This window comes from Cavia porcellus, unplaced genomic scaffold (assembly GCF_034190915.1).
Source record: "Cavia porcellus strain 051 isolate PalLab524CR breed Dunkin Hartley unplaced genomic scaffold, mCavPor4.1 scaffold_18, whole genome shotgun sequence".
Taxonomy (NCBI): domain Eukaryota; kingdom Metazoa; phylum Chordata; class Mammalia; order Rodentia; family Caviidae; genus Cavia; species Cavia porcellus.
Window position 1 is genome coordinate 55,931,527 of NW_026947501.1, and position 20,164 is coordinate 55,951,690.

Here is a 20,164-nt window from a genome sequence, read left to right on the forward strand (position 1 = left end):
AAGTTGCCCAGGCTATGCTAACACTTGCTATCTTCCTGCCTCAGGCTCAGAGTATGGGATTGCAGGGTGCACTGCCCCCCCTGGCGATGGGCTATGTGTTCTTGACTACCCTGACCACCCCGACCCTTCCACAGGTATTTGGACTTCACTGTGGGATGACATGTGTGGGTTTCCAAGGTCTGTCTCCTGTGGCAGATATTAACTGATGTTTGGTCTTTGTGGCACGAGGAAATCTGTTTCTAGAGGCTTTGATCCTACAAAACTAGAAACGGTTTTCTTTGGGGCGACTAGTTTCTTCCGGCTGTCTGGACATCCTACTAAGCAGACTTTTCAGTGTTTACTGCAGCACCACAGTTTGATGGCGAAAGTTCCAGGTAAAAGGTGGAAATGGTATATAGTGCCTGGTGCAAGCCTGGTCTGGTGTTGGCACTCAGTAAACGTTTGTGTCATGAAGAAACTGAGCAAAGTCACTGCTGTCCTGCAGAATGACTCCCCCACCCTCTACCCTCCCTCCTCTTATCCCAGCCTTGTCTCAGGGTCCTTTATAGGTGTTTGTGAGGGCTGATGGCATTCAGGGACCCAGACAGATGCCAGGTAAAGGAGACAAAAGGAGAGAAGCAGCAAGCGAGAGAGGTGACAGCAAGCATCTCACTATGCAGTTCAGGCTGGCCCTGAACTCACTATGTAGCTCAGACTGACCTCGAACTTGTGGTGATCCTCCTGCCTCAGTCTCCCAAGTGCTGAGATTATAAGACAGCACTGTCACATTGGCCTCTGGTCTGGTTTTCAATGCAAATTTTTTATAGCAATCTTATCTTGCTTTGTATTCCTACTTTCCACTAAGAACATGAGCATTTCCAAGCAGCCATCCCAGGAGGCAGCAATCAGACCTGCCCAAAACCTTTAAAATTACTTTCTTTAGATGTGTGACCGTGATCAAATCAACCCCACAAGATGTTCTCTTGAAAACTAGAGAAGAAACAATGAAATAACTGACAAACTCATTTTATTAGGTCCAAGGTGAGTTTTTGGAGTCTGAAATATAGCGCTCCCAGCTTATTTCCAAGGGTCGTCAGCCTTGGCAGGTTCTGGCCACAGAGGATCTGCCTGGGGACTGCAGATCCAGGGCAGCTGTGGACAGAGAGAAGGGGCAGCCAGTCACATGCCGGAAGGTTAATTCAGAACAGATGCCACAGCACGAAATGGCAGTCGCCCAGAGGGCAAGGGTGACAAATGAAAATAATAAATATGAGCAACAACAACTTAATGAAAATCCCTGTTGAAATGTGGAAGCACTTGAAAAGAAGGAACTAGAAAGTCTCATGTTCCTGTCAGGAAAATCCCGGAATCCTAGGCCTGTGGATTCCACACAAGCAATGCAGCCTCCCTGGAAGTGGAAGTTCCCACAGCAGGGATTCTCGGGGCAGCGGGCTCAGGCCTGAGACCTTGGAGTGCATACCTGGGCCTGGGTGCAATTCCCAGCCTAGCTCCGGTTTCTCCCACCCCATGAAACCCTGAATCTCTTCCAGCCTGAGGACGCCATAGAAAGGCACGAGAGAAAAGGCTTCTCACACCGGACCTGTTCTGCTGCCCAGCACACAGCCACAGTGGCAGAGAGAGCTGGGCCTTCTAGAGGGACTCGAAGCGTAAACACAAGGTGGGATAAGACACAAAATAAACAAGGGCGCACTGGCTAGAATGAAACCTTTCATTTTCAGAGGAGCGTGCAGCCAGGGAGGGGGATGCTGGGCTTTTGGCATAGACAGCAAGCTCTGAAACCACAGGCTCTGCAGCCTGGCCCGGATTGGGCCACTGCTGTCCCAGCCTCTCCACCTGGACAGGGAGCAGCAGTGTTCTGACCAGGTCTCTCCTGAACATATTCAACCAGGAATGCAAATTGAGAATGCGTGGGTCCGGGGTGCTTGCCCAGTGTGCGTGAGGCCCTGGTTCCATCCCAAGGGTTAGAGTGGACATAACACATGGGCCCTGTTCTGTTTCCTGCACTGGGGGCAGGAGGGAGACCTGCAGAAGGGTTTCCCAGGTGCCCAGCCTGTGCTTTTCAGGGCACTTGTTTCAGTCTGAAAGTCTGTCATGCCCAAATTCATATATTGAAACCTCCCCCTCAAGGTGAGAGTACTGGGAAGTGGGACTTCAAGGAGATGAAGGGGTTAGAACTGGGTTCTTACAAAGAGGCCCCAGGCAGAGAGCTTGCAGCTTTCACCTGGGAAGACACAATGAGCTTCCAGTGATGAACCCGGAAAGGCATGCACCAGACACCAAACGTGCCAGCACCTTGTCCTTGGACTGCCAGCCTCTGGAACTGTGAAAAGTGACACTTCTGCTGTTTTAGGAGCCACCCAGCCTATACAGCAGCCCAAATGGACCCAGAGAGACCTCCAGCTTCCGGGGGGGCGGGCAGCATTTCTCTTTATGGGCTGTGGCCTTCCAGGTGCCCTTCCTCCTGTGCAGAGTGAGCCCTGCTAGGTGAAATGTGGATAAAGGGAAACAGGTCTGGGCTTGATCAGGCTTGGCGTGCACCAGACCGTGCAGGGCTGCCTTCTGCCGACCTCCCTCCAGTAAGAACGCGAAGCACCTTGTAGGAGTTCAGGTCTTAGGCATGCAGGTCCCCAGAACCCCTGGGCACAGGGACTTCGGACTGTGCCTGCCTGATGTTCCCAGGGGTTCTGACTCCACCAGAGCCAGGGTCTGTGACCGGGTCTGCTTCTTAAACGGCGTCTTGGTGGGAAACAGAGACAGCAGGAGCGCTGTGAGTTTTAAGGTTCCGGTCCTGGGGGCTCTTAAACCCCAGCACCATTATTTCCAACACCCTCCACTCCTCGGATGGAGAACTTAGTCATGCCAAGTTTAGGAAGCCCACCTCCGTGCCACACTGGCCCTTGGTCTCTGCGTGTGGAGGAAGATGGTGACCTCTTGGGGCTCTGACCCGGGGCTTGGACCTTCCTTCCCTCTGTCACTGTCACTGGGTGGCTTTGAGCCTCAGTATCCCTGCTTGGGAAATGAGGACAGTCGGGAGTGGCCCAGCGCAGGGTGGGCTCCGGGTCCCGGCGACGGCCCGAGGATGCCCGCGCTCGTCCTCGGCGTCACGCCCAGCCTCCTCGGGGAGCCGCGCGGCTTGGGCGCGCTCCCAGGCGCATTCTTGGTCGGGCAGCCCCTCCTCCGTCGGCCTTGGCCAAGGGGCTGGCGCCTCCCGCCTCGCGGGGACCGTCTGGGCGAGCGGCTGCGGACTCGTGGGCCGCTGGTGTCCAGGGGCTGGCGCGCCGCGCACCTGGCCCCGAGACTGCGCCTCCGCCCGCCGCGCGTGGTCCGGACGGCGCCGATCTTCGCGGGCCGCTGCGCCCCGGGACGCACGGCGGGGACCCGCGCGGCAGGAAGGGCGCACGGACTTCTTTCCCCTTCCCGAGCGAGCCGCGAGGCTGCGAGTGGCAAGATGGTGCCCAGCTCTCCGCGCGCGCTCTTCCTCCTGCTGCTGCTCCTTGCCTGCCCCGAGTCGCGGGCTTCCCAGGTCAGTGTCCCCGCCGCTGCCTCCGCCCGGTCCCCGAGCAGGGGGTCGACGCCAAGGCTGGAGTGTGCCACTTGGATGCCCGTGGGGTTCAGTGTGCCACTGGGGTTCAGTTTTTGGAGAAAGACTAAGGGTGTCCCTCTGTCACTGCCACTGCGTCTCGGGCCAGGAGCCCCCGGAGGACCGGGGTTGGTGTCGCTGCGCCAAAGCCGGTCCGCGCGCTGCGTGGGGAGAGCGCTCCGCGCGAGAATCGCCGGTAACGATTTCCCGGGATTTCTGACACTTGGTGCTTTCTCGGTCTCCGGAGAGCTCCCAGCCACCGCAGGGGATTAGAGAGTTTCTCCGCCCTCCAGCGTTTACGTTTCTTGCTGAAATTCTCTTCCTACACCGCACCTTGAACCCCCAAGCAACTTTCCTAGCAGTTTGAAGCGTTCCCACCCTGGAGGTGCTGGGCTGGCTCGCCCTGGGAGGCTTGGCAGCCTTCTGTAGAGCCAGGGCTTCACTGTCTTTCACCCACACTCGGGCAGCTTGCTGTTCAGTTTTTATCTGCTGTTTATATTTGTTGGAAGCCCTCTCGGAGTTGTTTGATCAGATTCACATTTATCTTATAAGCATTAGAAAAGGATTTTAAAAATGCAGACTGAAAATGCATCTCTGGAGGACAGACTTGGAATGGCCGAGTTCATAGCCAGCATCCACGAGACTAGTTTTGGCAGCCAGGACCGCTTCCCTCTGTGAGAGGCCTGGCTTGTGCACGGTCCCACTGGCTCACCCTGACCCATCCAGCAGCAGCAGGACAGGCACAAGCCCAGCGCCTGGCGCCTGGCACCTGAGCCCTCCATCCTTGCATCTCTGCTGGGCATCATCTAGGCGCTTGATCCTCACAGCGACCTTTTGAGGCTGGGGCTAGCATCGAATTTTGCAGAGGAGAAAGGCACAGAGGTGTCAGTTATTGGAGATCACACAGTAAAAATCCTTCTGCAGATTACAAAACAAACCCAATGTCACGAGTGCAGCAAGATGCATCCCTCAGCGCCTCCCCAGCCCAGGCAGTGCAGGGGGCAGGTGGACAGGAGCCCAGCCCTGCCACCACCTGATCTTAGCTGCTCAGCTCCTAAAGAAGGGGGCAGACAGCTGTCTCCTGAGATCACTAGAAAACAGGTGAGGTCAGGACAGTTGTGGGTTTGTTCACAGCCTCTGCAGAGGCAGGAGCCAGCTCAGCTCCCACCCCCACCCCCACTGTGTTCCCAGGAAATCGGGGTCCAATTCCTTCCTGGCCACATCCAGGCTTTCTCAAATTCCTTACCACTAAACCTTGCTTTCTCTACCTGCAGAAACACCTGCTGCGAGGGTGGGGGTGGGGTGGGGGAGAGGATGCCCATTGATGCTCAAGCCAAAGACCCAGAAAGAGTGTGCTTTTCACCCAGAGTCCTCTGGGGTTTGTGCTCTGCACTGGCTGGAACTCTTCTGCCTCACCTGGCCTCTTCTCAGCTTTCAGATCTCAGCTCAGATACGCATCCTTTGCAAAGGCTTTCCGAGCCCCCATTTCCTCTCATGGTTTCCTGAAAGGCTGTGGTGTTAGGCTGATCACTGCCTGTCCTGAGGGATCTGGTGGGTTTGGGGTTAGCTCTGTCTTCCTCACTACAGGGGCCACCACAGAGAAGGAGCTCAGAGGAGCAGCAGCACACCACAGCATGGAGGCCTCCGGGCAGACCCTGGCCACGTTCACATCGCCTGGGGGCTTTTAAAACCCTGCACCCCCAGGATTCTGATGCCATAGGTCTGGGGTGTGTCTCAGACACCAAAGCTTAAACAGTTGCCCTGGTGATTCCAACAGAGAAGACACTGAGGCCCATTTCCCCGGGGTGACTACCTGGGCACTTACACCACTGAGCTCTCTCTCCAGTCCTTGTTTGCTTATTTTTTAAAGACAGAGTTTCACTGTGTTGCCCAAGCTGGTCTTGAACTCCTGAGCTCAAGTGGTTCTCTTGCCTCAGCTTCCCAAGTAGCTGGGACTATAGGGGTGTACCCAATCACTCTGAAAGAAAAGTGCTCAGCTTGGTCACTTTTTAAATTAATGGGTTTCATTTGAGCAGATTCATACATGCAGATAACATACCTTGGTCATTTTCACCCTAACCTCCTCCTTGCCTCGCTGTCCCCCCTTTACATTTTGGGGAGGTTCACTGTATATAATAGGTTTCGCTCTGCACTGGTACCTAGAGCTTGCTCATTTTAAAATGTGTTATTTGTTTTCTTATTGTTATGTTACCAATGCTTTTTACATACTTTAAATACAAGCCCTTTTATTGCTTTTGTGAGTTATGAATATATTCTCCCGGTTTGTAATGTCTCCTCATTTGCATCTTTCATAAAGCAAAGGTTTTAAATCTTAAGGAAATCTTATTTACTAGGTTTTGACTTTTATAGAACAGGTTTTTGTTCTGTTTTGTTTTTGTCTTTTTCTTTTTTATTGGTACTAGGGATCGAATTCACGACCACACACTTGCAAGGCAGGTGCTTATGCCACTGAGCTAAATCCTCAGCCCCTAGAACAGGTTTTTGGTGATCAAGTCTAAAAACCTTTGGCTTAAACCCAGGTCATGAAATTCTACTTCTGTATTTTCTTCTAAATGTTGATAGCTTTACATTTTTACTATGATCCATTCTGAGTTCCTCTTTTTATTAAGTGAGGTTTCTGTGGAAGGTTATGTTTTCATATGGACATCCAGTTAATCCAACACTGTTTGCTGAAAAAATGCTGAATCTCCACTCAGTCATCTCAGCAACCTCGTCAAAAATCAGCTCATCACACAGGTATGGAGCTGTTTCTGCCAATAACACACTCTCTGATTACTGTTGCTTTACAAGGTGGGGAAGTAGGTTCTCTAACTTTAATATTCCTTTCCAAATTTGCTTTTGACTGTTCTAGTTTCTTTGTCTTTTCATTAAAATTTTGGAATCAGGAGCCAGGGACCTGCACAACCAGGCACAAGCACCTGCCTGACAAATACAAAATCCTGAGTTTGATTCCTGACTCAAAAAATTTTTCTGGAATCAGCGCACATAAAAGGTCCTACTGAAGTTCTGGTTGATTGGCAGGGCATTATATAGATCAATTCGGAAAGAATTGGCATCTTGAAGCGATCGAGTGTTTCAGTCAGTGATGCAGTGTGTCTTTCCATTTATTTTCATCTTAGTTGCTTTCTTCCATCAGTATTTTTACTTTTCATCGTAGATATGTTCAGTTAGATTTATATCTAATTATTTCATTTTTGGAACTATTTTAAAATTTTTTAGATATCTAGTTGTATGTATCTAGTATGTGGAAATCCAGTGGGCTTTTCTGGGTTGACCTTGTATTCTGTAACCTGGTGGAGCTTGCTTATTATTTTTCGTAGGGGAGGAGGCTTCCTCCTGTCTGTGAACAGGGGGTTTATTCCTCCCACTCTATCTGTCATTCGTGTATTTGGCCTTGTTACACAGATTAAAACTTGTGGCCCTGCCCCATTGGTGAGAGGACACCATTGTTTTATTCAGATGGCACCGGTTTCCGGCCCTGAGTGTGATTTGGTTTGTAGGGGCTTTTGTAGGTGCCAGTTTTGTGGTTCAAGTTTTCTTCTCACCCTAGTTTGACCAAGTACTGTGAGTGGGTGTTGAAGTTTGTTACCTTCCCTACCTCAATTCATAGGATCCTGTAGCTTGTCTTCAGTCTGCTGATGCAATCAACTTTCTAGTTTCTGGAAGAGATTGTGTAAAAACTGGTGTCCATTCTTGAAATGTTTGGTAGAATTTACCAATGAAACTGAAAAGGCCAGAGATTCCTTTTCCAGAAGACTTTAACTAGGAAATCTTTGCTTGGATAGACCCAGAACTGTTTGGATTAGTTTTGATTTCCTTCCTGGGTGTGGGTTTTGGTAGTTTACAATAGTGTCTCTGTCTCTCTCTCTGTCCCTCTGTCTCTCTGTCTCTGTTTCTGTCTCTGTCTCTCTCTCTCTCTCTCGTCTTACTCTGTAATTCAGACTGGCCTTAAGCTCACTATGTAGTGGCCCTTAGACTCACGGCAATCCTTCTGCCTCAGCCTCCTGATGCTAGAATTACAGGTGTGTGCCATCACACCCAGCCCAGCCCCTCTCTCTTGAGGCAGCCACTTCATATTCCAGACTGCGGCACAACAAGTGACACCTTATTCAGTGGCTCCTGTAGAGCCGTGTGGTCCAGTGGATTGACTCCTGTCCTGTGTAACTTTTTGGGGTTTCCTGAAGTTTTTCCTTTCGCCCCATCTGTTACTTTTGTAAGCACAGTTGTTTCCAAAAACTCTTCCTAGCACAGGTCGTGCTCGGGTGGCTTTCCTGGGGCTGGGACCCCCAGGGTCTGCTCTTGGTTCTGCCTTCTGACCCTCTCTGGGTTGGTGGCCCTGTGCCTACCACGATTTAGAGAAAGAGAACCGATGCCTGTGTGTCTGAGTTGGGGCCACATTCTCTCTCTCTCTGAGTTCTCTATCAACCCTTTTTTATATTATACTTTGAGACAGCATCTCACTAAATTATCCAGACAGGAATCGAACTTGCGACCCTTCTGCCTCTGCTTCCCCAGTGCTGGGATGACAGGTGTGCGCCACCTCACCTGGCCATGAAGGTAATTTTTTTTTTTTTCCCGGTACTGGGGATCGAACTCATGACCGCCTGCTTGCAGAGCAGGTGCTTATGCCGCTAAGCTAAATCCCCAGCCCCGATGAAGGTCATTTTTAATCCACTTGTGAAGCTGCTCTGACCTCCCTCCTCCTCGACATTACCCATCTCCCACACTGCACCTTCAGAATTATTGGTGGCACAGTTGTGCCATGTTGTAAGTGGGGTCCTCGGTGGCCAAGAAAGTGGCAGCTGAGCCCCCCTGCTGGAGCAGGGCCTGGGGGACAGAGGAGGAAAGGTCCTCGCCTGCTCTCCCCGCTGGCCACGGTCCTCCAGGGAAACCAGCGCCCTGGCTAGCAGCGGGTCCTGAGCCTGAGAGTGAGGGAGAGGAAGAGGGTGGCAGCGACGTGGGTGTCCGCAGCTGGCCCGTCCACAGCGGTTTACGCCACCCATAGCAGGTTGCCTGGGGCTGCCTGGGGTCCTGGCAGAGGTGACTGTTGGCCCTGTGTGTATGGTGACCCCTGCTTGGTGAGGAGTCTCTGCCTAGTCACAGTGCTTGGACTCCTCCTCCGAGTGGCAGGTCTCCATCCCCTGGGCTGTGGTGAGTTGAGCATGGCTGGGGGTGAGAGCTCAGGACATGTCAGGGGAGAGGAGCGCCTGACCAGCACAGTCCCTGCAGTCAGAGAGCTTACACGCAGGGACAGAAAAATAAGATAAACTAGAAAAATACCCAAGGACAGACAGCTGTGATCAGACGCTGTGGCAGAAGGTGTCCCGCCTACACTAAGCAAGCAGGTAGGGACTGTGAGGAGGGGACTTCTCAACGCCAGTGGGAAAACACGCATCTAAAGTATAATGAGCAGGTTCTGGGGAGCAGAACCAGCATGTGCAAAGGCCCTGGAGTGGGAAGAGCTCACTGAGATACATGGCCAATAGGCCTGACACAAAAAGAGGATAATAAAGCCCACCTGCACGTGGGCTTTAGGTTCCTATTCTTTGGTAAAGTTGCATCAACTCCAAGTTTGCTTTCAGATTCTGCTACAACTCACTCCAGAAAGCTCTTGAGTGTCCCTGGGTGGCGGGCAGTCCTGTGACTTAAATTCCCCTCTCCATTGTTGCATCCTGGCTCTTACCTTATGCCACGTGCTCCCCAGGATGGAGGCCTGAGCCCAGTCTGCTCACTGCCCTGCTTCAGCCCCATCCAAAGCCTCCGCCGCAAGCAAAGTCCACTCCTTCCTCCCCATAGCTGACAGAGCATTTCTGTTTCTCTGCATTTCCTAAACTTTTTGTCTCCTTCTGAATTTGTACTGGGTTAAATCCCAAAGGGAAATAAGCAAAACACACCCCAATTTTGGGTCTGTGAGACCTTTTGTTTGGGAAAGGATGTGCTGCATGCTTAACTCTGGTGCCAGGGGCATCAGGTTGGGGAGAACAATGCCAGTGCTCCTGGGGCCTGCGCCAGACAGCAGTGCCCTTAGCATGAGGGTCCGGTGAGCAGGCAGCCAGCAGGTGACAGGGTGAGGCCGCCTTGGGGAGAGAGATGAGTAAGAGCTTGTCCCGGGCTCATACTCACCTCCTTCCTTTGCTCATTCATTTAAATGAGCACCTAGTGTATGCTCAACTCCTATGCTCCATGATGATGATTCTGAGTTCTCCAAAGCTTGCTCTGTGTCCTGGAGAATGCAGAGGGCCCAGAGGAGAGGTGACCGAGGGCACTTGAAGGCGGACACCAGGCTGGCGAGAGGTCTGAGGATGTGGAAGAGGCAGGTTCTCTCTGTGGCCCTTCTGGAGTGTGGCACTAGGGAATGGAGAAGGTGCTCTTGGGCTTAAATGTCACCATGGCCAAGAGCCTGGGTTGCTCCCTCCCCCACGGAGTGGGCCCACAATGGTGCCAGTGTCCTGAGGCTGTCGCTCCTGGCTCCTGTGACCACTTAAGAAAGGGAAGGGAAGGGAAGGGAAGGGAAGGGGAGGGGAGGGGAGGGGAGGGGAGGGGAGGGGAGGGGAGGAAAAAGGCAAGGAAAAAGGAAAGGAAAAAGGCTGAGGATGTGAACAGAATTATGGGCGAGCAGCATGGCAAAAACCCAAAACACCCTGAGCGCCCAAGGGCTGAGGGCTGGATGGCGAGGCCCTCGCATCTGTTCCCCAAGCTGGGCAGCCGACATCAGCAGGGCTGCTGCAAGCCGCACCAGTCAGATGGGGTCGGCCCCGAGGAAAAGCGGTTTCCCTCCACCAAGAAAGCTGAGATCCCCGAGGAAGAAGGCATTAAGCCTCCGTCACCCAGGGTGGGTCTCTGCTACTAGGGTCTCCAGCCCAGTGGCCTGCTCTGCGGATTTTAGAGCAGATTTTAGATCCAGTTCTTTAAAATAATCTCTCTCTCCCTCCCTACTCTCATGTCCTCTGTGATTTGTTATGACAGACGTTGAACACGCAGATCACACGTGTCTCCTTGTGCCTCTGTTTCTCTGGAGAACCTGACTGATGTTAGGGCCTTGGGCAGTTGCCCAAGAGAAGTCTTCCTGCTCCCCCTGCGCCTGTGTGTGGGTGCTGGGAGGAGACCACGGGGAGGAGGAGGAGGAAGAGTTACAGCCGGCCTTGGGCCTGGTCTCCAAAGTTCTGAGGCTTGGCAAGGTGGTGCACGCCTGTGATCCCAGCGCTTGGGAAGCTGAGGTGGGAGGATTACAATTCTTGGGCAATTTAGTAAGACTCTGTCTCAAAAGAAAAAAAAAAAAAAATCCTAGGGGTATAGCTCAGTGCAAAGGCCCTGAGTTCAATCCCAGAACTGAAAACATTAAAATAACAGTTCTGAAGGAAGCACACGCGGCTTGCCGTGACTCAGCCGCGACGGCTTCCAGCCTTGGCCGGCAGGCACCCATTTGGCAAGGTCTTTCCTAGACCTAAAGGCATCAGAACATCTGTGTTCCCGTTCACAAAACGCTGACACGGTACATAGCTGTGGCTTAGGAGGAACCGGTGTGAGAGACGCCCTCTCCGAGTCTAGAGGTCATCTGCGGCCACCCCAGGTCTCTAGGTTCTGCTGTCCCTGAGGGAGCTCCTGGAGTCCTCTCCATGCTGGGACCGACACTGTGAGGGAGACCTGTGAGCCAGGTAGTTGATGATGAAAACTCTAAGGACGTCTCCCACCGTGGCCTGCTCCTCCCTGAGGGCCAACCTGTGGCCTTCCAGGCCTGAGAGCAGACGCTGGTCTTGAGCTTCACTTATGGACTGAGCTCCAACAAGGAGTAAGGAGGCCTGACAGGATGGAAGGATCCGGCCTGGCAGCTTCTGGCAGGGAGGGGACAGGGGCAGCTGAGGTCGCTATGTCTAGCCCAAGGCCAGCAGGCGGGGTCTGGGGACACAGATGTCTCTGGAAGCCTCCTATGAAGACAGATTGGTTAGGGAACATGGTCAGTCCTGAGGAACCTGTGGTGACCCAACCAGAGTAAATGTCATGAGAGATGGGATGGGGGAAGTGGGGCAGGGACGTCCCTGAAGAGAAGGGATAGATAGAATATTCTGTGGGCCTCGTTTCTCCCAGGAGCCTTAGGCCCTTCCCTCCCTGCAGCGCTCAGCACTGACCTGAATATTCCAGAACCATCTAAATTGACAAAAGCCAGGGAATGTGATCCTCTTGCCACTTCTCTAGTTGGCTCCCACCTCAGCAACACTCCCTGCTGTTGAGTTAGACAAATTACTTACCCCTTTAAAGTTCTTCCTAATGGAGATGGTAGATCTTACGTTTCTCTCCTCAAAGGTGTGAGAATGTCATTGAATACCTTGTCTTGGTTCCATTTATTATTTTTTTTTCTCTTCAAATTTCAAAAAAGGTATTAATTCAGAGACATGGAGGCCGTTTGCCTTTCATTGTTTGTTATCAGTGGCTACGCTGGGTGTGGAACCAGGGTTTTTTTGGCTGGAGGAGGAGGTTCCCTGCTTCTGTGGTGCTGGAGATGGAACCCAGAGGTGCCCCCATGCTAGGCAAATGATTTGCTATTGAGCTGCACCCCCAGGCCCTGGAGCTTTCATCATCGAGGGGCGGGGGAGAGATCTCTTTAGGAAAAAAGAATCAAAACCTAAGTCACTCAGGGGCTTTGAAAGAGATCTCCTCCTTGGCTTTGAGGTGTGGCTTCTCAGGTATCCTGACTGGTTCTGGGACCTGGCATCCTGTCCTGTGCCAGCCCTGTCTGGGTTGAGCTGTGCCCTGTCAAAGCCTTGCTGAGCTTTCCGGCTGGCATGAGAGGTCTGCCCTGCCAGCTGTGTGGAGTCTGTGGCTACTTTTTATGGTTGGGGTCCTGGGCCCTGCAAGGACAAGGAACTGCCCCAAGGGAACACCCAAGATGATACCAAAGGGCCCTGCCCGTTTGCTGTCCCGCAACTCCCTTGTCCCCCTCAGAGTGACCTCAGCAAGGGGAGATGACTTGTTCTCACGCACAGCATCTCTTGAGTCTGAGCAGGAGCTTGTGGGATGGGGACGGTAGGATGGGTGACCCCAGCACACTACGGAGTCCCAGTTTACTCTCGCCTGGAGGGACTGGACACGGGGAACTCCCATGTCCTTCTTGGCCTGGGTGCACCTTAGTTTGCTTGGTTGGGAAGGTTTTTCAGATTTTCCTGTTGCAGCTGGGAGATGAGTGCTTCTCTCCCCTAACGACCACCTGGGGGACAGCAGCTGGTGCCTGCTGTCCTTAAGGTAGGAGGTGTCCCTGGGAGCCAGTGGCCCTGAGCTTAGAGACACTTGGCCACCCCGCGGTCCTGTGGAAAATGTTCCTTTTCCCTTCACACATTCTCACGTTCCTCACTTTCTTTCCTGGGGCTCCCACAGCACCCCTCAGTCTCCAGGCAATGTGTAGTTTGCCTTCCCAGCAAAACCCTTGGCATTGACCTCTCTCTGCTTCAAAACTTCGCCCTCCCCACGTCCCCTGAGGCCCTCTCCAGCTGTCACAGACCCTGCCAGCTTGCAGAACAGCGTGGCAGCTGCTCGGTGCCTGGCTCCGGGTGGTAAGGGACATTTCCTCCACACATCCCTTCCTGCTCTCTCTGCCCGACCTCAAATTGGCACAGGAGCTAGAAAGCCTTCGGGTTATTTTGTTTGGTTCAGTCTTCTAATTCTAGTGCAATACATCAACGGACCATTTGCAAGAGCAAATGAGGCGGCCCCTGGGGTTGGGAGGCTGGGGTGGAAGTCATGGGTTCCAGGCTGGCTTCATCCTCTCCTAAGCCGCAAGATCCGGGCCAAGCCGTTATGACTTTAAGTCTTGGTCTAGAAAGTGCAGACAGACAGACCCTAATAGTCACCCCCAGAGCCAGCCTCCTCCCCAGGGGTGCTGGCTGCCAGTAGCTGAAGCAGTCACTGAAGAAGCCAAGCGGGTCTGTAAACTGTAGGGTGCTTTCCACATGGAGCTGACGGAGCACAAGGCCCTGAATCTGTAGGGAGGGATGTGGGTGTGCGGTGCTGGGCAGGTGTGCATGGCATGAGGGCACTGTCCAACCTGTGTGGGAGGGGTGACAGTAAGGGAGGGCACAGGAAGATAAACATCTCTTCCCAGCAATTGCATTTGGGGCCACGCCTCATCAGACTCGGTTTTGACCAAAGCCAAGGAGCCCCGGTGGATTAACAAGTTCCAGGGGCAACCAGGAGCCCAACTTTGTCAAAGGTGCCCATTGAGTCCGTCGCTGAGTCATTGCTGGTGCGCGATCCAAGGCGCCAGGCTTGGCAGCCGCCCTGGGCAACAACCGCTCCTCTCCACCATGGTGGCGGCGGCAGCCGTGGCCAGGCGCTGCGCTGGCAAAGCTGGACGCCACCCAGGCGGCTGAGGCCACATGTCCCCGTGCCCAGCTTTCCCGCTGGCTTTCATACAGCATTTTAATACTCAGTCCCTTTTCCTGTGGGCAATAACATCAACTGTGCTGTGCAGCCAGGTTACCATGTTAGGCAAACTTGATCGGCATTTAATATGAGCTCTTACAGAGCACGCTGGTTGCATATGAAATCCTTAGACATGACAGATTAAATCTAAGGAAAAGGATACGTCGTGGGTCCCTGTGCTTTTCTGCTGCGTTCTTACTCCTTCATCTGCTTAATTTTTGGACAGAAAAAGGATATCTTGGTAAGCAATTGAATATTGGTGATATAGTACAACTAAATCTGTTTTGAAAATTGAATCAATCTTTCCATGAAATAAAACTTTAGAGTTGGGCGAGGTGGCGCACATCTGTAATCCCAGCACTCAGGAGGCTGAAGCAGGAGGTTCGCCTCGAGTTTGAGGCCAACCTGGGCTACAATGTGAGTTGAAGGCCAGCCTGAACCGTATCGTAAAACTCTAGCTAAAAAAAGACTAAAAAATTAAAAAAGAAGGAAAAGAAAAGAAATAAAACTTAGTCTTAAAAACCTTTGGACTCTTTGGCTTTATGAAGGTTTTTTTTTTTTTGTTTTTTGTTTTTTTTTTTTAACCAGGGATTGAACTCATGACTGCACACTTGCAAGGCAGGCTCTTATACCACGGAGCTAAATCCTCAGCATCTGAAGGTATTTGAGGGTGTCTTGTAGTCAGTGGCAATATTTGAATTATGCGTTGTGCATTTTTGATATGCTTAATATGTAACAAATTTTAATTTTAATCCTGACAATAATAGGCATGTTCCTATAATGTTTCTGTACATACTCCATTGATCAACTGTGGAAGCAGCCTATTAAAATTCATCCATAGAATACTGAATATTTTCCTTTTATTCTGTGAAGTCTAAATTTTATCCAACGCATACAAAACAAACTTTTCTGGCTTTTTAAAAATACCCTGAAGTGGGGGCTGGAGATTTAGCTCAGCGGCATAAATGCCTGCCTTGTAAGCAGGGAGTCCTGAGTTCAATTCCCAGTACCGATAAAAAGGAAAAAGACAAAAAAAAAAAAAAAAAAAAAATACCCTGAAGAATAATGACGTGTTTCTTTCCTGGCATATAAGATACATGTAAGGGGATAACCCAATTTTAAGTTATCTAATTTATTACTAAGCCTGTTCACTTTCTGACATTTAGTATAAATGATTATATTCCACAAAAGCTTTTGACCAAAAGTTATACCTAATGTAGTTATAATATTAACATAGTAGGTGGAATCAGGGTTGACAGTTTTTAACTCACTTTATAGCTGAGAGGTTTGCATTATATCCTGTGAAAATGTCAAAGAACATTTTTGGGGACAAGGGAATAGTCCCTACTGAGCAGTTCTACATGTAGTCGGATATGTAAATCGGCTAGTTGGGTTGAATGAGGACTCTGAAACTAACATTAATTTACAAGAAGTAGGGGCTGGGGATTTAGCTCAGCGGCATAAGCGCCTGCCTTGCAAGCAGGCGGTCCTGAGTTTGATCCCTGGTACCGATAAAAAAAAAAAAGAGAGAGGTAATTTACAAGAAGTGTAAACTATAGGAAATCAGCAGTTATGTTAGGAAGGAATGAAGCCATCAGTCTGTGAAGATATAATGGGGAATATCCGTACGTAGACAGAGCAGGGAACATTCTCTATAAAACATGCTGATTTCTGGTTTTTGACATGCACATTCTGCTTCACCGTTTTTACCCGTTTCTGTTGAATTTTTGAAGTATAAGAGATTATGCATAACGTACAATGAACTCTCTACCTTAATAATACACAATAAATGATTCTTACTAAAATTGATCTGTAAAGTCATCCCGGAAGAAAAACGTTATTGTTGCATTGCTGTGGCTTCTTTGTTCCTGGGGTGGGGGTACCGGGTCACACCAGGCTGTGGTGGTATCACGCAGCCCCCAGGCCAGTGGGACCCACACTGGCCCCAGGCACCACCACACTTTACTTGGTTTCATGCCCTGCCCCTTACCCGAATCCTCCAGGTTTCTATCTGTAAGTGGGAGGCTCCGGTTGCTTTCAGTTAGTTAGTTCTTAGCAATGTAACCCTCTTTTTGCCATTTTTAACAGCATTCAAATAAAAGAGCACCATGGAACTGACCGTTGACTTCTCCTGAATGCCTCTTTAACCCTATTGAGTTTCATTGTCTTATTTTCCTTGTTATATTTTTAAAATATGGGAACCACTGGGCACTCGCCTAGTTTATGTTTTGTCATCTCTTTGAAGATGTCCAAGGCAGGGCTGAGGATACAGCTCAGCAGCACAGCATCTGCCTGGCAAGTGTGAGGATGTGAGTTTGATCTCCAAGTACAAAAAAAAAAAAAAAAATTGTCCAAGGAAGAAGGGGCCATGGCAGTTCACACCTGTGACCCCAGCACTCTGGGCGGCTGAGGCAGGAGGAATGCAGTTTTGACTCAGCCCAACCAATTTAGAAACTTAGCAAGTCCCTATCTCAAAATTTAAAAATTTTAAAAGGGGGCTGGAAGACTACAGAGCTGGGGATATAACTTAGGGTTGAAGGAAGAAAGAAAAAGTTCGCTGGGCCGAGATTTCAGGGCCTTCACTTAGAGCGAGAAATTGCAAGTGTCTTTTGGAAAAATGAGAAGGGATTTTGATGCACTTTGGGTTCCAGTAATTGCTCAGCCCCCCCCCCCCCTTCCCCAGCTGGTTAGTGCCAGCATGGGCCCGTGTTTGGTTTTGAGGAGGGGAAACTGAGGCTGTGACACGTGTACGTGGGGCTGTCTGTCATCTGGTGGCCTCACTGGGCACACATGGCCGTGGACGGTGCAGATCTTTGGGGGCTGCCTTTCCATGGCGTTGAGTCGGAAGGGGGGCGGGCGGCCTGGACCCCATGGTGGGTGGGTGGGGGGAGGGACTTGCGAAGCTCCGGAACCTGCGGCGCTGACCAGGCGCTGACCGACCCGGGTCTCTTCTCTCCCCAGAACTGCCTGAGCCAGCAGCAGCTTCTCACAGCCGTGCGCCAGCTGCAGCAGCTGCTCAAGGCGCAGGAGGCGCGCTTCGCCGAGGCCATGCGCAGCGCCCGAAGCCGCCTGGCCGCGCTGCAGAGCTCGATGGGCCGCCTGGCGCCCGCCGCCCCTCCAGGTGGGTCCCGGCCGCTGTGGGTCCCCTCCTCGACCGCTGAGGCCATGGAAGCCACGCAAGCACTTCCCTGCCTTCTCCCCGACGTAATCTGCGCCCTGGGGTACCCGGGGCCACCCTAACTTGCCTTTCCCCGGACCACAGTGGGACTCTGCTTTCGCTTTTGTTTCTCTTTTTGTTTTTAATTTAGCAAGCTGTATCTCAAAGCGATTTTAAATTTACAGCAGACCTGAGCAAGGCGCAGGGAGCTTCCATGCACAGGCCACACACGCGTGCACAGGCGTGCCACACATGCATTCCATGACCCCTTCCTGTACCAGCGGAAGCCGAGCCAGCATGGCTGCAGCTGTCCAGGCGAGAAGCTGCACCCCTCAGCACCTCCTCCCCGGCAGGGCCATGGGGGAAGTAGGGAGATCACCCAGGAGGAGCCCTAATTGTCTGGGGAGGTGGCAGAAGGCACCCCAGACTCTGGGCACCCAGGCTTTCTCCTGGTCACAGGCGAGTGCTGGGGCCCTAAGGGAACCCCCCTTGTTCCAAGCCCCAACCGTCTCCAGCTCCCCATTCAGGTGTGTATCACAGGCGTGTTGTCTGCGGTGGGACCGAAGCTTCCTGGGGAAGGCGTGGGTTCACTGCCCTGTTCCACGTGATGGTAGCAAACCCAGAGTTTCCGGTGGCCTCTATTTTCCTTGGCCCCACTGGGTCAGAACTAGGCCTGTGAATCAAACCTCACCTTTTCCGTGGACCTCCAAGAACTCCAACACCAAACCAGAAAGCAGGCAGGGCGTCCTGCTTGCCGGCTACAAACAGGGAAACTGAGGCCAGGAGAATGGTGTGTGGCCGCAGGGGCCCAGCTGCTTATTTATCCCGCCTTTTCCCGGCTTTCTTGGATGGCAAAGATGGCCTGTGGTCGGAGAGTCTCAGTGTAGCGGCCACATGGAATCGTGTAGCAAAGAGCCCTGCTCATCCAGGCATTGTGACACTGTCTGCAAATCCCTAATCCCAGCACTCAGGCAGGAGGATCCCAAGTCTGAGTTCAGCCTGGGCAATTTACTTAGTCTGTTTCAAAAGAAAGAATTTAAAAAGGAGCAGTTGGAGAATGTAGCTCAACGTGAAGTACCTGGATTCAATCTCCAAAAAGGGGTGGTGGCTGCCCATGGGAATGGCCCTTTCTATCTTTCATCCGGGGACTTGGGGATTTTCTGCCCTGAGCCATGCTGGATTTTAGAAAGTGGCAAATTCTTTTAAAAATTATCACCTTGTGTTATGCCTCCCTCATAATATGTGTTGGGTGCTGCGCTGAGTACTTTGCTGCAGAGGAGGCTGAGCCTGTGACAATGCTGTAGAGTGACAGCCACCAACAGGGCCCTGCCCCAGGGTGGGGTTGGGTGGCTGCACCTGGGCCTGGGGAAGCAGGACGCTCATTGGGCTCTGATGGCTGACGGTGTGGAAATGACCTTGTTTGCTTACTTTTCTCCTATTTCCCTCCTTTCTCTCCTTTCCTTTTCTTATTTTTTCTTTTCTTTCCTCCCTTCCTCTCTTTCACAGCATTCTCAGAATATGAACAATTTCATATCCAGAATTCTTGGTCTTCCTCTTTCTGGCTTCCATATCAGGATCCGCCTTATTTTTCCCTCCTTTCTTTACAACATCAGCTTCCAGTCCATCCGGGGCATCTTCATTGACCACTCAGGAAGCTGCATGGAATGAATCAATCAGCTCTCCCTCTGTGGGTCACCATCTGTGACACCCACCACTGAAGGGAGGAAAGGTCTGACTTGGTGCAGGTTCCAGGAGGTTCCATGCATGGCCGGGGGGTTTTAAGGGAGGAGCCTCCGGGTGGAAAAGCTGGTGGAGCACAGCTGCTTAGTCCACGGTGGCCAGGAAACAGCAGCACTGCAGAGAGGAAGGGGCAGGGACAGCCCTAGTTCCCAAGGCCAGGCTCGCATGAGTCACCCAGCTGACCCTGGAGTGTGCTGTACCAACCTGCCGGGTGTTTCTTAATCCTAAGGAGTCAACATATCAGCACGGATACAGAGTCATCAGGAGCTCATGTGGCTGTAAGGGTTCACCAGGTCGTGCTCCTCTGAGCAGGGGCCCTCAGTTCTGTTTTGGGGACACGATTGCAAAGTCTTTTTCTTTTTTCTTTTTTTTTCTTTTTTTTTTTTTTTTTTTTTTTTTTTTTGTCTTTTTCCTTTTTATCAGTACCAGGGATCGAACTCATGACTGCCTGCTTATAAGGCAGGCGCTTATGCGGCTAAGCTAAATCCCCAGCCCTGCAAAGTCATTTTCAATTCTTTACCTCCAGTCACTCATTCTGCTCACTTATACCGAGCACCTGGTTTGATGCCTGCAGGTTGTTTGTGTGTGTGCACATGTGTGTGAGAGAACGGTTTTTAAAGATTTCTCATCACCAAAGAGACCCTACACATTTCCCCCCAAAACATTTCAAACCCTTTTTAACACAGTAACATAGTAGTTTTCAAAGACTATTTTTTAAACTACAATTTTTTTTTATTATTTTTTTACTGCTAGTCTTTAAAAACTACTAGTTTTTTTTAAAAAACTACTTGTCAGGGCCTGGTAACATATGCCTGTTACCCCAACACTTAGGAGGCTGAAGCAGGAAGATCACCGCAAGTCAGGGCTACATAGTGAGCTCAAGGCCCAGCCTGCACTGCAGAATGAGGCCATGTCTCAAAAAAACAAAAACAAAAACCCCTACTTGTTCAAGAATCATGTGCAGAGCACTCACTGTGGCTGGCACTTGGCTGGTGCTGACCGCGTGGCAGAGACATAGCCAGGCTGCCCTCAGAGGACCTACATACACAAGCACAGGGACCACAGAGTCACCAAGGACATGCAAGTGGCTGCAAACTGAGGAGAAAGTAGAGCGTGCGGTGGGAGCGGTGCTGGGAGGGCTCAACAGGACATTGTGTCAGGGTGCCCTGGGAGGAGGTGGCATCCCCCTGGAGACCTGAAGGGCAAGAAGCTGGGGGAGGGGAGACAGCACTGCAGGCAGGGAAGAGCAGGTG

The 20,164-nt window shown here is 51.5% G+C and overlaps 1 protein-coding gene across 1 annotated transcript in view; it reads left to right on the top strand.

Annotated features, from left to right (window-relative positions):
• The first annotated feature begins 3,217 nt into the window (after positions 1 to 3,217).
• Fbln7 (fibulin 7) overlaps positions 3,218 to 20,164 on the top strand; it is a 28,319-nt gene continuing 11,372 nt past the window's right edge. Inside the window, exons 1-2 of the mRNA XM_003465063.5 lie at positions 3,218 to 3,523; positions 16,976 to 17,135. Of these exons, the coding sequence (XP_003465111.1) occupies positions 3,449 to 3,523; positions 16,976 to 17,135 (235 nt within the window). The 5' untranslated portion in view covers positions 3,218 to 3,448. The remainder of the gene's footprint in view (positions 3,524 to 16,975; positions 17,136 to 20,164) is intronic.